Genomic DNA, 17,012 nt, shown 5'->3' with positions numbered 1-17,012 from the left:
AATTACTGAGAAAATGTTTTCTTTTAACAAAAAACTTTCTTGTAAGGCAATCAGATCCCTTATTCTTGTGATTTATCTACCTAACATTTGGTACTTACGTTTAAGAGATGATAGGGCGCGTATACCTTCAGTTCAAGAAACAAACTGTATTCATCATCTGCGAATATATTACGACAATGAACACACAAATAATCGATCAGCTCACAGTTGACTTGATAACTCAGTTGGTAAAGCACTGCACCGATATAGTAGCGGTCATAGTTTTGAATCCCGTTCAAGCTTGACTTTTGCCTCAATTTTTTTTTTTTTTCAGGCTTTATTCTCTGCTAAAGAGAAATTAATGTTATGCAATGGTTAGTAGACTTTAAGAGAATATCTTCAAATTGTTCTTTTTTGTTGTCTTAGGAAGCAAAGATTTCGTCAGTGGAGTATTCCATAGAAATTAAACATCAAGAAATGAACCAAGAAACTTCTGCAAGGACATTGGAAATAGAAAAGACAAGTTTGCTTTGATTTTCTTTCGTTACCATTGTCTAATACAAGTACAACTGGTTTTCTTTTTTCACAGAAGCAGTAGAGAAACGAACGTTTTTTTTTTGCCGTGGTTGCAAACGAATTTTTTTTAATGTTGTTGTCGAAATTAATCACGCATATCTCTTAAGAAGGCTGGGATCTGTCGAGCGACTTTGTTACCCAATATTGATGCAAAGTTTCTCAGTTCGATGGGGCGGACGGAGGGGTCCCCATGTGAAAGAGGCGGGGATGTTTTATGTTGTCTCTTTTAGAGAATTTTCTTGCGAATTTTTTTCAAGACTTGGGCCAATTTTCTCAGCAATCATTGAATTCTGAAGGTTTGCAAAAATTTCATCTTATTGTGTAAGTGGTTTAAATCGACCGGGCATGGAAGTACTTAAATCTCTTCACAGAAGAAAGCCTTGGATGACATTGTCACGAAAGTCATTAAAGTTCTGATTTGCCTTTTTTAGATGTTGCATCTTTAAGGGGTAAAATATAGCTTAAGCCACATCCGAGGTGTTTAGTGGTTTCAACATTCAATTTTCTTTCGACAAACTTCCACGCCCCTTTCACGTGTTTATCTCCCTTAGCGAGCCAATCGACTGATTGGTTTTCTAAGAGGATGGAAAAAGTTTTTAGTTGTTCAAAACAAGGAATAATAACAATTTAGACTTTGTTAGGCGCAGATATACTGTTCAGTTGCGATTGTAAATTACTTAGAACCTGTGATTCATTAACATAATAAATTTCTATTGCATTACATTGAATTGTATTGTTTTGTGTTATTTTGTAGTTCGTCATCGCAAGATTCCGCAATTCAAATATACGATCTTTCATATATTCTCATTTATTTTTGTTTTCTTGTCCGCATTTTAACATTTCGTTCTCACAATGCCAACTACTAAAATGAAAAAAAATAAATAAATAAAATAAAAACGACATCTAAGTATGAAGCTTTTATTATCACAATTATTGTACATACGAGTATTGCCCGCTTCGATACCTATTGCTTAAGAAGAAGCATATTACAACAGTCACATGTAAAAAATATATTGCGTGACACGAGTTGACCACCTTCCCATTTCTTTCTTAGTTTTGTGTTTTACAACTTTTTACATCGATTTGTGCAACTTCGACGATAGCAAGCAATGAAAGTGTCACCTAGTTCTTGCAAAATTTAGCTGCAATGAGGTAAGAAATTAATTATGCAGTCTTCGGGGCCAAATAACTGTTTAGGAATTACCAATTAGGAGCTATTCCAGCTTGCGTCATAAAGACTAACTCCAGACCAACACAGCGTATCTTGATCTGTTTCTTGAAAAATAAAAACTATCTTGCTTGACTCTTGTTAAGCTGGTAACTTTACCAAGACCCTCATGGGGAGCATAAACAGGAGAGCGCCAACAAAGTAACACCAGAAGGGCCCTACACACCAGTAGACTGAGGGACACAAATAGAGTATGAATGAATTATGCGTTCACTAAATAAAGATAGAAAAGAAATAAATAAACAAGCAAACAAACAAACAAGCAAAAAACAGTAAACAATAAACAGACGAGGCGACAAAAAAGACGAATACATGGACGGACGCATTCAGGAAGTATAAACGCACCAAACACAAGAGTGTATAATGAGAACAACAATGGCTGTACATGTGCGTACATGTGGAGCCACTCTGGGCAAAATGACTAAGTTTGCGTAGTCTAGGGAACGCGATCGACGGCGGCCAATTTTTCGTATTCCCATTTAGAATTGAACGCTGCTATACATCATTAGCCTGAGCAAGTTTTAACAGCCACAGGCGTTCTCAACAGATCCTGACAATGATTGGGACTTTCAAAGGTAAAATCTACAGTCGTTTTTCACTAGATGTCATTCGGCTTTTCCGTCGTCATATTTAAGTTGTTTTTGAGGGGAACACGTAGTATTTCTAGTTAATGTATAAAATAAGGTGGCGTAGTAACTTCGCGTGCAGTCCAACTGGACTGCCAATCAGAACGGACCGCTCACCTGTACAGCTCACGACAGGACCAATCGCTCGTGCCAAGGCCCCAAGGGATCTGAAAATTCCCATGACTTTCCCCTTCTGATCAGCATTTCCTAAGTAAGTGTTAAATTACACTAAAATATAAATAACAACAAAACGTTTGGTATCCCAACCCTTCACTCCTCTCCACTCTGAAAAGGCCAACCACAACAACAAACATTGTCATAAACTGTTTGTGTTAGAACAGAACAGAAGATTTACTTTTGTCAGTTCTATCACCTAGAGCACGACCATTAATAATTTTCATGATTTCTGCGAGACAAACATTTAGGTCAGTGCAATCAAGGCACTTGATAGGCTGCCCTTGAGCCTTGTAGTGGCCTGTGCGTATCTCCAGTTTCTGAACATGAAGTGACCAGGAGTACCGTAATTCCACCCCCAACCTCCTGGATGAGATGCAAGTCCATTGCAGGGTTCCCTGGCATAAATTCACTGCTATCTATTTATACACCTGACAGGGGAGAGGCACCGTGACAGTTAAGTGTCTTGTCCAAGAACACAACATACTGATCAATGCAAGAATTCCAACTCAGAGTGCTTGGCGCAGACTAGTGAGCTAACTTTGCCTGTCTCATTACGGTGATTAGAGAGGTTAGGAAAAGCCAATTAGATTTTGTGTGTTTAAATGTATTTTACAGTGTCCCCATATTTTAGTATTTTTAGTGCTCTATTAACTGAAATAAAGAAGCTATTCAATCATTCGTCTTACCGTGATGAGAGATCATAGTTGTCAGACAAGGTACTACTGTTGCTGATCCTAAAAAGGAAAAGTTAACCAAAAGATACTTTAATTTACAGTTACAGTGAAACTCGTCATTGGGGTAAATTTTGTTATCAATTTCTTTTAAATTTCTCCTGGGAGGGAAGGGAGCAGAGCCTGGTGAAACTTACAGTATTACAAGTCCTTGTGGCTGTATAACAGACAAGCCCTGTAAAGCCAGCTTTTTTCACCAGTAAAGGCATCAACAAAACTTTGCCAATTGCATACTGTCTGGGATCACATTTTCAGCACTAAGCCAGTGCATTCAACTGTGGTTGCATGGCATAAATAAAATACCTCAAGATTATCTACTTGTACATAATGAGAGGACTGAAGAATAAAATCATCTGCTCTCAAAGAGTTAAGTATCATTGAAAAAAGGACTTACCAAAGGAGAACAATGTTAGCCCCATGTAAAGAGTGGGGATAGTCTTTGCCAGGCCTACAATAACCATTGCTGGCATTATCGCTGCCATACCCTGCAGGATGTTAATGAAAAAAGGAAGAATGAGAAAAAGAAAGAAAAATGGAAGGAAGGAAGAAAGAATAAGAGATAGGATGGAAGAAAAGTTAAGAGTGAAGGTGTAAGGGTGGGAGGAAGGAGGGAGGTTCGGAGAAGGTGGGAGAGAGGAGAGAGGAAGGGAGGGTCAGGGAGAGAGGGAGGAGGGATGAAGGGAGGTTAAGGGAAGGAGGGAGGGTGGTTCAGAGAGGGAGGGAAAGAGGAGAGAGGAAGAGAGGTTTAGGGAAGGAGGGTGGAGGGAAGGAGAGAGGGAGGGAGGAGGAGGGAGGAAGGGTCAGGAGAGGAGAGAGAGGAGAGAGGGAGAGGGAGGGTCAGGGAAGAAGAGAGGGAGGAGAGAAGAAGGATGTTCAGAAACATTGTCAGAAAAATGCAGAGCAGTAGTTTTCTAAGCAAGCAAATCTGTTGATACTGAATGACATTTGTCTGTCAATCCTAAATACTAACATGTCTAAGACATTCCCTGTGCTTTTTCTGCCAGTCAAAATCAACAGTTACATAACTTCTACAGCATAAATGACAAAAGATGCTGCCTCATTAACACTTGCACTCCTGATCAATATAATGCACTCTGGCTAGTGTAAAAGAAAACATTTGTGAACTGAAATGCAATTGCCATCCAGTTCTACCTTAAGAGCTGTCTTCTTTTCTGTTCCTGGAGCTTGTCTACGGACATAACCACCTAACAAGGATAAAACAAGAAAAGTCAACAAAGAACTTGATGAGTTTATAATCAATTTAAGCAAGGAAATATGCTCTGATAACTCTCCTCAAGAACCATGGCTCAGACACATGTAGCTGAGTGTTTATGTCTATATGTTGGTTTAACAAAAATTTCCTTTTTCATACTGTAGTAGTATTTACAATATTATGTCGCAAATGTTCACTTTGAAATAATTATACATTGTATAACACAATACACTCCTGTGTTTTCTGAGTAATTTGAATATCACATCTTATGCTGTGACTGAGACATTAATTAACACATCATACTTTAGCAGCAGTTAGCAAAATAATTAAGCTGTGGCTAAGCCCAGTTTGAATTTCATTTAAGAAATAGAAAATGTGTACCATGTTTCTCTCGAGTTATGAATGTAGCAACACGAGTGGAAGTTTGGGAGAATGAGAAATGCTGTGGGAACATGAGACATAGGCAACAGTGGCAGATCTATGGGAGAGGCCTGGGGGACCCGGGCCCTCAAGTAAAACAAAACCAGGCCGCTCCCCTTAGCTTAAAGTCTGGATCCGCCACTGGCCGAGTGTAATATTCCACAGCTTTTAGGGTTCTCCCAAACTTTCCCAAGTCTTTCTTATCTATAACTCGATAGAAACACAGAGAACATGTTTTCTATTTCTTTCAGAAAACACCGTGATGAAAAAGGGAAAGAATTCAATGTATACTTTGATCATCAAAATGTATATTCTCTTTGCTCGCGCCATCATTACATATAACTGGAATATTTTGCCTAATTGCCATCTGCAGAGTTCTTATAACCCTATGGAATAATTCAATAATACCTTGCACAATGGCCATGGTGATTCCTATGAAGAAAAACATCATTCCTTGCTGCATGCTAAAAAAATAAATACATTCATACCATATTACAAAGCTTGCAGCCATGCCATGTGGCCTGTCCAAGGCAGAGTCATGACCAATGTAAAACAAAGTTCCACTGTGTAATTTTCAGTAAATACTTCACTTACTTTTGGTACACACATACCTTGAATACTTGAAGTTCTTGTGCGTCAAAAATGTTAGCGTAAACTCAAGTCCAGAGAAGAAAAATAGAAATAGAAAATACACCAAGCCAAGGCCACGAACTGCATTTAGATCTAGAAAATACAACAAATCACACCCACTTCATTCAAGATATCAAGATTGCTAATTATTGGAGTTGATCAGGCTTACAGACCAGGTTATGCAGCACCATCATGAAACTCAGCTTTGAGTGGTGCATTCTAATCCTCCATAATTTGTTCTATTGCTCTGGCACAAAGTTGTTCTTTCTGTAATCAGCTGTTTTACTGTTCTCCTGTTGCATGGTTTTTGACTGCAGGTATATCCATCCTTCAAGAATTAAAATTTTACTATCCCGTTGATGTTATCTGGATGAAGTCTTATATGCAGATTGCTTCTAGCCTTTTTTTTCCTACATGTACATGTAGGTGTGTACCAGTGAGGGTCTCGCTCTCTAGGGTTCTCACCAATATACCGGAACTTAAAAATTAATAATAATAGAAAGTTAATGAATTTCATCCAAACTCAAAACTACTATTGGTCATTACATTCTTACACCTGCTTTCTTTACTGGATCTGATCTCCACTGCATCAAACTTGAGGAGTGACACAGGGTTGAGAAGCTGGCTGGCATTTCTAAATTCAGATAGTAGAGACTTTGCCTTTTTTAAAAGAAAAAAATTATGTATATATTAGGAAAAAATTGGTACGATTAACTGACTGTGTATAGCTACATACATGTAAGTGAGCAATTCAACAAATGAATACAAAATCAGGATAATAATTATGCATATTATTAGGACTTTTAATTTTCAGTTTTAATGTTCATAGCTTATTGGTCAAACATGAGGATAATAATTACATGTACATGTAGAGTGCTAGGATTGAAATTTATGTATAAGCTGGCTACACTGAGGGTTTGTATGGGAGAATCATTGATAGCACGATCATGTTAAATAGAGAAAATAAAGGAGTCTTCATTTTCCGGTCTTCGTTTTCAGGTCTTCATTTTTGGGTCTTAGGTCTTCAGCAAACTGAAGTTTTAATCTCTGGCTACACTCAGTGTTATGACCATCTCATTAACCACACTTGGTTGGCCAGTATGGGAGAATCTCTCCTTGTTTGTGTGCATTTGCTGAGTACTCAAGATCTCGGTCAAGACGCTCCTGTACATACCTCCCACTTAGTTAATAAGAACCACATATAAATACATTATATCTACAGTACAATGTAAGGTGTACGTCAAGTTTCATCTCAGTCAGTTAAAATCTCAACTTATAAGCATTTACACTGTATTTCAAGTATTACCCTTTTTTCTTTTGGCAATGTCTCCTTAAGACATGTATACACAAACAAGATGTCTGCTACAGTCAAAATAATTGCAAACAAGGCTGGTAAGAGGTAAGGGTTTCCACTCTCAAGTGATGACCTCTTGGCAAATACAGCACCAATCACAGGCCCAATAATAAAGCCAAAGGAATATGCAATACCAACAAGAGCCTGTTGACAGAGACCAAAGAACACACAGCATAATTATGTTGAACTTCATAAAAATCATCTAGTTCAATTAAATTAAAGTTAATTAATTCGACTGTTAATACATGTAAATTAAAGATTAAAAAACTCTGACCCCATACCCATAATTTATGTATAATTTATGACTGAGTATTTGTATTTTCAATGAAGCCTAGAAAGCATGAGTGCTTGTCATAACTTCCTGTGTGTATTTCAAACAGGTCTCAAGCCAACGACTGTGGAATGTTTTGTTTTAAAGAATCCTAGTCAGCCTCCGCCATTTTTGATGCCATCGAAATTATTGATATTGCAGGGTGAAGCAAAAACTTATTGCTTTACTATAAGTTGTGTTCCTGAAAGTACATGTATGTTTAATTACATGTATCTTTAGTAGTTTCACAGTGATTTCCTTTGTTGGGACATGCTTTGAATAAAATATAATATAGCCAAACTCTTCGATGTTAGAAACAAAAAAAAGGTGTGGCTGACTAGGGCCCTTTAAGAAGCAGTTCAAACCCTAATGTATGGCCATTCAAATGCTAGTCTTTTGATTTGAAAGGTGTTTTTGTTACCATTCCCTTCCCCCTGTTCTTTGTGGAAGTAACATCAGCAATGATAGCTGTAGAGATGGTGACATTGCCTTTAGATAATCCACCAATGATTCTGGCAATGACAAAGATGGTAAAGTTCCACGAGTATGCCCAGACAGCATAAGAAGCCAGCACTCCCATCTGAAATATGGACAGGTCAGTTCAAATAAAAACCTACAACCTGTGCCTGATGAAAGTGGTTATTTTTTAAGACAGCCTTTTTTAAAAAGTGTATTTTCTTGAGATCTTTTGTGGAAGGGATTTCAACAATAGTAAAGCTGTTTCATAAAATTGGTTCACAAAATCTTAATGTATAGAAAAAAAAAACGTGCATTATGTGTCATGTACTTTGCAAAGAAAAATGAACATACCATTGCATTGTTTATGAATGCTAAGTTTTTGTCTTTAAACTCTTTGTACTATAAATCTTTATCTGAATTGATGCATGATGTTAGCACTGCTTCAGAACCAATTAACCAATTAACATAATATATATTTTTGTAATTTATTGACAAAAACATCCAATGCTCATTCTTAAAACACACACTCTTCTACCTCCAAGAATTATTAACATAAACCCCCAAAACTTTAATTACAAAAATGCCTTTTCAAGAATGAGATACCATGCTCTCTGAGAGAACTACCAAAAACTCATTCAAACTCAGAACTGAAAATATACTACGTACTGCATGTAAGTGCTCTCAAAGAAGTAGTAGTAGTAGTAGTAAATAATAATAATAATAATAATAACAATAATAAATAAAATTAATAAAATTAAATAATAATGATGTATGGTACATATATTATCTACAGTAGTAATTAATATGATGACCCATGACTTTTTTTTATTCTTTTCCCACCTTTCTATTTTATTTACTTTTTCTAACCTTTCTATTATAATATATTTATTAATAAAAATGTTGATAATTAGATCTTAATAGACTGGCCTGTCTAGACTACCACTAGCTATCTGCAGGCCAGTCTGACTATAAAAATGTAATTTGAGGAACAAAATAATGAACGAAAGATTGAGGCTACTAACAGGCTACTATCAACAGTTCAGGCTACTAACAGTTCCAGATCTATTTTAAAATAATGTCTCAGCTCCACTAATTATGTTCAAGACATGTAAGGACTTTCTCACCATACAAACAATCATTGGCAATCTTCTTCCAAATACATCGGACACTGCACCAATTAAAGGACAACATAAGAACTGGAGAAGGGAAAACAGTGACCCAATGAAACCTGCAGCCAGAAAATTACATTTGAAAGTTATAACAAATCTCCAGATGGTAGTCACAAATTCCAATTCAATCTTGATAGATGCCCTGCACAAAAAGCCATTACAACCGTCAACTTCCACTCTAAATACTGCATTTGTCTACGGTATCACTGCAAACTCCCTAACTCTTAAAGCAATAATTAGTTGACATTTTCTTTTCTTATCAATTGACAGCACACATTATTTGAGAGCTCATAGCTAGAAGGCTTCCATGTAGTCTGGTATTACAACACTGTACTGTACTGTATGCATCTGTAATTCACGACCCCACAAGCATTTACTGCTTTACAGCGTAAGGACACTCGAAAATCATGAATTACTAGTACACCTGGCATTTTTTGGGTGACCACAGAATGAGGGCTCTTGATATAATGTAAAAGATACTAAAGGGATTTTTACTATGCAAAAACACTTTAAATCCTTTTGTTAATATGAAGATCCCTATTGGAATACATGTAGTCACCAAACAATGTATGAAAAAATGCAGTGTCCATGGTTCGAGTGCCCTCACTGTAATACCAATCATAGGTCAGTTTTGTTTTGTTCAGAAGTACCTGAATTTTTGCATGTAACCTTCAATTTAATCAAAAACCACTCCTGTGCATTTTTTTAAAATTAAAACCATTGCTGTGTATTTTTTTAAAATTAAAAACCATTGCTGTGTATTTTTTGCTATTATAATTATTATTGATACTAAGGAATCTCATGCCATATAAATGTATGTAGTCCTACATGTACCTCCAAATAACACAACATTAAAACGTTCATTGTCTGGCATTCCCAGCAACTCCCTGAAAATGTCGACTTGCTGCATGATTGAATAGTACAACCTGTTGTGAAGAGAAAAATTCACAATGTTTAAACACAGTTGAATTTTCTAAATTTCAATGTGGCTTTTAACCTTCTCCACAGAATTTTTTTAAACATTGTAAAAAGTTGCCTCTCATCATGCTCATTTTGATAATCAAAAATGGGGGTCACCAAACTCATTTTTAAATTATAGGCACTTAAAGCTTACATTAACGGTGTTTTGAACAGGTTGTATTGTTGCTATGGTAACCTGTTATATAAAAAGGATGACCGTAACTTGTGTACTAATAATTGGGCATTTGTGTGATACCATTATTGTAGCATCACTTGTTAAACAGTGGTAGTATTCATCCTTCAAAGAATAGCTGTTAGAAAAGTGCTGGAAACTGTTGCCAACCTCCTTAAGAGGCGCCCTCTGTAATTTTCAACTATGGCCATTTGGACCAGAAAAAATCAAATTCCTCAAACTTTCTCAGATGAATGGTCTAGATAAGTGATTCACAAAAATATAACTTTCAGTTCAGTTCGATTCGTATTTTAGCGCTGGGGCCACCATCTTGGTTTTGCCCCTCTGAGAGGGCTTTCAGCGGCCATTTTAGGGCACATTTTTAACAATTTGCCATACAAAGAAAACGATCTAAATCCGGGTAAAAACCCTTTATTCGAGACAAGCAAATGTTTCTTGTTACATTGAGAGGCTGTTTTGGCAATTTGATCATCACCTGATTTTTCTACAGAATTCTAAATTTCTTCCCTTTCGGACTACTCATGAAGCGCCATAAAAAAGGCGAAGTTTAAAGGAAAATATCGCCAAAAGTACATCACTTGAGATCCCAAAACTACCGTCCGCTTAAAGAGCAATGTCTCACCTGTAAAAATATGCTGCTGGAATTGTGTTCTTGATCCTAACTGGTTTTCTGCGAGCAGGATATAATGAATTTAAAGTTGAACACCAAATGGATCTAGATATATTTCAATTTGAGTTTCACGGCACCGGATTTCTAGGACGATATTAATTGCGCGGTGCATTCTCACCCCTCGAGTAACGCATATTCTCCACTGTTCATCGCCTTGTTTGCATCTGAATTATTCGTGGAGTGAAACACATATCACGGCTTCGACCCGATCGCCATAAAATGATTAGTGGCACTCGTGTATCCCCTGCACCCGCTTTTCATTTCGACTTTTTGTAAGATATGTTAAGTCTCAAGCTGTATACATTGCTATACTGCGAATATTGCTAGCACGTTTCACAATATTCGACGTTTATTCTTCGGCAGTTAGCCTAGATTACGGCTGTCTTCAGGGGATACACATATCACTGCGCCATGTAATAATTAGTGATATGTGTATCCCCTGCATGCGGTCGGCGACGGTGTACAACCGAGGTCAGTGAAACTCCAGAAATCCCAAGCTATGAATAAATGCCGGGTGTGAATATTTCTAGCAAGCCAGTTTTGACAATGCAAATGTTATGGGCATTTTTCTTCTTGGGTAGAAAGCCAATATAACAGCTGTGTCCATGGGGATACACATTTCACTAGTTCATGAAATAATCAGTGATATGTGATGTGATATGTGTATCGCTTATTATCCCGTGCACGCGTGCACGCGTTCTTAGTGGAATTATCGAGTTTCAAATTTCAGTGAACCCAAGCCGTGTTTACGGCTGTGTTTAGGGGATACACACTGAGATCACTGTGCCATGAAATAATTAGTGATATGCGTATCCGCTGTTCGAAGTTTTAGTCAGATATACAATCGAGTCGGTTGGAACTCAACCAAACTCAAGAAATCCTAATCTGCTCCGTTGGGCGCGAATTCATTTCTGGTTTCTTCTACTCTTTACAGCGCTCGTCGGAACCTCGCAACCGTGTCGCCATTTTGTTCGTTGAATGTCCAGGCGCGTATCAGTGTTTTGTGTATCCCCACGGGGGATACACATATCACTGGTGATATGTGTGCGGGGATACACATATCACGGGGATACACATATCACTGTGACACCTGTCAACTAATGTCGTTCAGCTCTGTGATGGAACACAGCTGCATGTCTGCACAGGACTAGTTTTCGACCCTAAGCAGGGCGCTTTAAAATACCCGCATCTATCAAGCGAAACACTTATGTTGACGCTTAGCTTTTTAAAGACATTATAGATGCGTTTAAGGCACACAAGTTGAATGATTCATAAGCAATTGGATGAGTTAACTGAACCTTGTCAAAAATAGCTGCAGCTTGATTCTCAGCGGCTGTTGTGTCTTCTTGGAGGACCTTCTCCTGTCTGTTTCTGAGCTTGGAAGCCATTCTCGAGAGGAAGGATTAAACGTGGCAAGGAGTCAGGAACTCATCACAGGTGAACCGCCTAATTCTGGCCTTATCTTTTGAGCGCCTCATCTTTTGTGCTACATTAATTGCTTCGACTTTTATGACCGTTTCCTGACCCGAGAAAAACTTTTCTTGCGCACTGCTTGTCAGTCTGTTGCCTTTCGCAGCATTTGATGGCATTTCGGGCAGCGAAAGACACGAGTATAATGCTGAACAAAAAAAACAAGGAAGAGGCTTTTTATTGGAGTTCTATCCGTATTCTGTTTGTAATAAATGAAAATTCTCGTCAAAAACTAATGGCTGTCAATGAGATTAGGATAGTTGTTTACAAATATATGCTTTGTTTACATTTGAGCTTTTACCAAGGTAAACAGTTACTAAGGTCAAGTTACTTAACCTTGGTAAATTTTTCCAGTGTTTATACCGGCTCAAATAACTCAAGTTGATCTTTCAACATTCGCGCGCGCTGCATTAACAACGTCATTAAATCGAACTTGCACGAGGATCCCACCGCAGTGGAACAGGAGCAAATTTTCATAGGCGAGGACCGTATTCCATAATATTGCGGCGAAAATTCAGTTGCTTGATCATACCCAGAGAAAGCATTGTTATATGCGTAGAAACGTGGATACGTTGTGTATGCAGCATCCTCCCTGGTGGCAAAATATATCGACAATAATTACACAACAAAGGATCGAAGTCTATCGAGAGAAAGTTGTAAGTAATACTGAGAATGAAAAATACAATGCTTTCTTTTACGCGACGGATTGTTCGCCGTAAGAAGATCGAGCCAATCTTTCCATGTTATCTGCCAAGATTGTTAAAACTGGAAAAGAAACGTTTGTCGCACAATCCGCTCACCGCGAGAAATGAAATATTACGCCGCCACAAGCGGATATATCTGGCATCTTGACCTTGGTTACCAACTGTAACCATGCCTGATCACAGGGTAATTACAACTTTTACTTCGGTTAAATTTCTTTTGTCTTTTGCGGCATTTACCAAAGTATCAGTTGGCGTTTACACACGGAAAATGTTTACCTAAGTTAGTAAACTCTGATACCTCGGTAAACCGTTCAAGTCTAAACACAGCAATAATGTGGAATGTTGTGCCTCGATCTCTTTGCAGACACAAAGGTTGCCATGTAAGAAATTCGTGTTAAACGGTACAGAATTCGGGACACATTTCATTCTCTGTTTATTTCTCCAGCCCCGTCTTTATCTATCTATTCAGTGTAACAAGTGTGGGCTTCGAAATTACTAACCAGGAGCTGCGTTACCTAACCTTAAAACCCCAAACATTTGATACAAAACTTTCATATTTCAACGTGATACAAGCACTAAGAGTCCAGAATAAATGCTTATAGCAGTTGACATACATCATTTCTTTTATCCTAAATAGCTGACCATTGTTGAGGCTCCATAGTGGGAGGGGGGGGGGGTGTGTGTCGGTGTATCCCTAATCCTATTAATTTTTGTCCTAAATATCTTGTATACTGTTAAATCCAGTTCAACGATTTCCTACTCAATTAATGTCCTGTTTTATCTGATCTAAACATGCTCTACCCCATCAATATTTCCCCTAAATTTCTTGCATCCTATTAACGTTTTACCCAAATATCCAGTATCCTGAAAACCCCTAATAGGGCCTCACTGATGAACTGAGAAAGCTGATCAAGATACACAGATCATAATCCTTTGACCTGATACTGTCTATCGTTTCCTTTTTTTTCGTTTTTTTTTTAATACACGACCCCCTCCCCCCCCCCCCCCGACCTACCCTGCAAAAAAATGACCTAGAAAATACCTGCAAGCAGAAGCTCGTGTTCAAATCATTTTGGGAAAGCCAGTTACTAGTTTAGACACAGAAATGCGTAAAATGGCTTTAATGTCGGTTACATTTTCACTTCCTACCCACCCTACCCCTACCCGTTGGAATGTGCATTTGTCAAATGTAACGCAATCTGTGGAATAATGGCGGATGCACAACAGATGAAAACAGAATTGAGCTTAAACGAGTTCTTGATGAGAATCCTCGATTAAGAGGAGGATTTTAAAGGCTGCTAACAGACTTCTGGGTCAGTTAGGATCTCAGCAAATTGTTAAACTTCTTGTAAACGGCGGCTTATGAGGCGAAAGACAAATAATATTGATAGATGTTATGAAGCGGGCTTCGGAGAGTTGAAATCTGCTTAACCGTGGCGATGTCTGAGAGTGATTTCGTACACTAAGCACCGAAAATGTGGCTGAAACATACTGGAAATATAACATGAGGCATCGTGGAACATCCAGTTGTCGACATGTCGCGAGGTAAGTGGAATATATCATTATTTTCTCTGTGCATCGTTATTTTCACGTTATTATGCTAATTAGGACGGCGGTCTTTGTTGACAAAAGCACAGCTTAAACTTCTTCTTCCAACATTTTACAGTTTTAACTGCCCCAAAATTTTATTGCATGTTTTTACAGGTGAGACATTGCTCTTTAAGTGGAGGGTAGTTTTGGGATCTCAAGTGATGTACTTTTGGCGATATTTTCCTTTAAACTTCGCCTTTTTTATGGCGCTTCATGAGTAGTCCGAAAGGGAAGAAATTTAGAATTCTGTAGAAAAATCAGGTGATGATCAAATTGCCAAAACAGCCTCTCAATGTAACAAGAAACATTTGCTTGTCTCGACTAAAGGGTTTTTACCCGGATTTAGATCGTTTTCTTTGTATGGCAAATTGTTAAAAATGTGCCCTAAAATGGCCGCTGAAAGCCCTCTTACAGGGGCAAAACCAAGATGGTGGCCCCAGCGCTAAAATACGAATCGAATTGAGCTGAAAGTTATATTTTTGTGAATCACTTATCTAGACCATTCATCTGAGAAAGTTTGAGGAATTTGATTTTTTCTGGTCCAAATGGCCATAGTTGAAAATTACAGAGGGTGCCTCTTAATAGCTACAGTTTAAGGTCGGTGAAAGGTGTTAAAATTTCACAACAACCTGCTAAAGATAAACCTGTTTGTTTAGTTAGTTAGCCGATTGCAAATGACCTATATACAAAATGTGGAAAAGTTTGTACAGTATGGAAATCAAATGTGCACAACTTCAGGTGTGGTAGCCATTTCAGAACTTGGCAAGACCACAATAGACAAGATTACAAAGGATATTGCGGGATATACTACAACCAATAGAGAAATCAATACCTAGAAGAGTATAAACGAAATGCAAGCCTGAAATGCAGACAGCAAATATCCAAACACCGTAATTAATTCGATAATTTCGTGGATAAGAATTCATCCAAGCCCTTGTGTCGTGTTCGTCACGGCTTTTCATTTTGAAATCTTATTACTACAAATTGATATACCACTGTAAGAGTTATCCAGGAAAACAAAACTCTCTGGCACTACTTATACGAGTTTGCCCTGTATTTCGCGATACCGTTTGAAACACCCAATCTTTTTTGGTATTCTCGCTGTTGTCTCTCGTAAAACTCTGTCGCTCCTTTCTTCAACAAGTACGCTGCACAATCAAGTCTGCCTTGTTTGATAGCTGTATGTAAAGGAGGCCAACATTCCGAATCAGGCATGTTTACATCTTCCTTTCCGCTTTCTATCAGCTCTTTAAGCAGTTCTACATTTCCTTCTGAGACCGCAGGGTGAATTCTCGGCAGGCCATCCAGCCCTACGTCCAAAGGATTATCTTCCACGTATATCTTCGGTGGATCCGATTTGCTCGGTGAACGATTACTGTTGGCCAGGTCTTGTTCTAAGTTAGGCCCATCAATGATTCCTTCTTCTTCTTGAAATTTACACTGGAATTGTCTGAAAGACCTTTCTGACTTACTCAGCCGTCTGGAAAAAGGCATATCAGCATATTCGTTCGGGTGAAATGAGTTTGAAGTTACTTCATGGCAACGAATTACCTGATGTCAAGCCTTCAAAGATCAATATTCACACGAGAAATTCTGTGGAACAAGCTTGATTTGCTTAATTTAAGACAAAGCTATAGAAAAGGTACACGTCACTTAGAGGTCTCTGAAAGGGTCGAGGTGTTAAACTTTAAAGAACTGTTAATTAGATAAAGTGTTCGTTAACCCACCGTTCACTAATGACTGACGTTAACTGATGCATGAGAAGATCTTTTGTCAGTTGCTCAACGAGAAAACAAGATTGAACCTTTGTTTTCTGATGAGTTTTGTCAATAACCCTTGAGATTTATGATTAAATTTCTGAAGTAACACAAAACATACAAATATCACGGAGTAAGATTGGGAAAGTTCTACACTCATACCATGCACAAGGGTCGGTACGTGCTTAAGAATACTTACATCAAACTCCATTCCAGCAAAAATAACCACCCTGTGACGTCCATTTTTGTGTTTCTTTGTTAAACTCTAAAGAAAAAAAAAATCCGCTTTCGTTGTTCAATGTAACTGAAAGTAACAGAGCAGATTCTCGAACTCTCATAAAATGGTCCATTGTAAATCTTAAAAGAGAACTGAGACAAGAGGTGGTATAGCATTCGAGAAAGTCTCAGGATATCTGCTGCCGATAGCGATCCAGTGCTTAAGTGAATAAACAATAAAATTCAAGCTGTTACCGAGTAATGATCTTTCTAGCGGCAATAACAAAAATCAAATTATTTGTGTTTTTAATTTCTACTGAATGATGGAGGCGCACGATACTCCAGCGAAAATCTGTCAGACTTCAGATCGCAAAACGATTGAAGAATTCGGTGTATAGTGTTAAAGTAACAAAAACGGAAGACAGTCCAGTCAGTATAGCTACACCAGATAACATGCAGCCAAACTGAGGACTTCAGAAGCGTCTTTATGTGTTAGTAACTGAAAGGCGGCCCCAAAATTATGCTGGCTTAAGAATCTCAATTCTACGTTTAAACTTGTGGTGTGTACCGAAAAGCGTAA

The 17,012-nt window shown here is 38.0% G+C and overlaps 2 protein-coding genes across 2 annotated transcripts in view; one reads left to right on the top strand and one right to left on the bottom strand.

The window, feature by feature from the left end:
* The window catches only part of LOC145485132 (uncharacterized), a 248,317-nt gene that overhangs the window by 99,589 nt on the left and 131,716 nt on the right, over positions 1–17,012 (top strand). The gene's annotated exons all lie outside the window — the stretch shown is intronic.
* Positions 1,362–15,953, bottom strand: LOC145485667 (solute carrier family 75 member 1-like). The gene is made up of 13 exons (XM_081464302.1): positions 15,510–15,953; positions 9,707–9,845; positions 8,828–8,931; positions 7,666–7,824; positions 6,887–7,078; positions 6,141–6,240; positions 5,562–5,673; positions 5,359–5,414; positions 4,470–4,522; positions 3,712–3,802; positions 3,273–3,320; positions 2,527–2,616; positions 1,362–1,956 (listed from the first exon to the last, which is right to left on the bottom strand). Exons 1-13 carry the CDS (start codon positions 15,951–15,953, stop codon positions 1,865–1,867), a joined length of 1,680 nt encoding a protein of 559 aa, XP_081320428.1. The 3' UTR covers positions 1,362–1,864.

This window comes from Orbicella franksi, chromosome 4, assembly GCF_964199315.1.
Source record: "Orbicella franksi chromosome 4, jaOrbFran1.1, whole genome shotgun sequence".
NCBI classification, from domain to species: Eukaryota; Metazoa; Cnidaria; class Anthozoa; order Scleractinia; family Merulinidae; genus Orbicella; species Orbicella franksi.
Note: the sequence above shows the minus strand (reverse complement) of the source record. Positions and strands in the feature narration are given on the sequence as shown.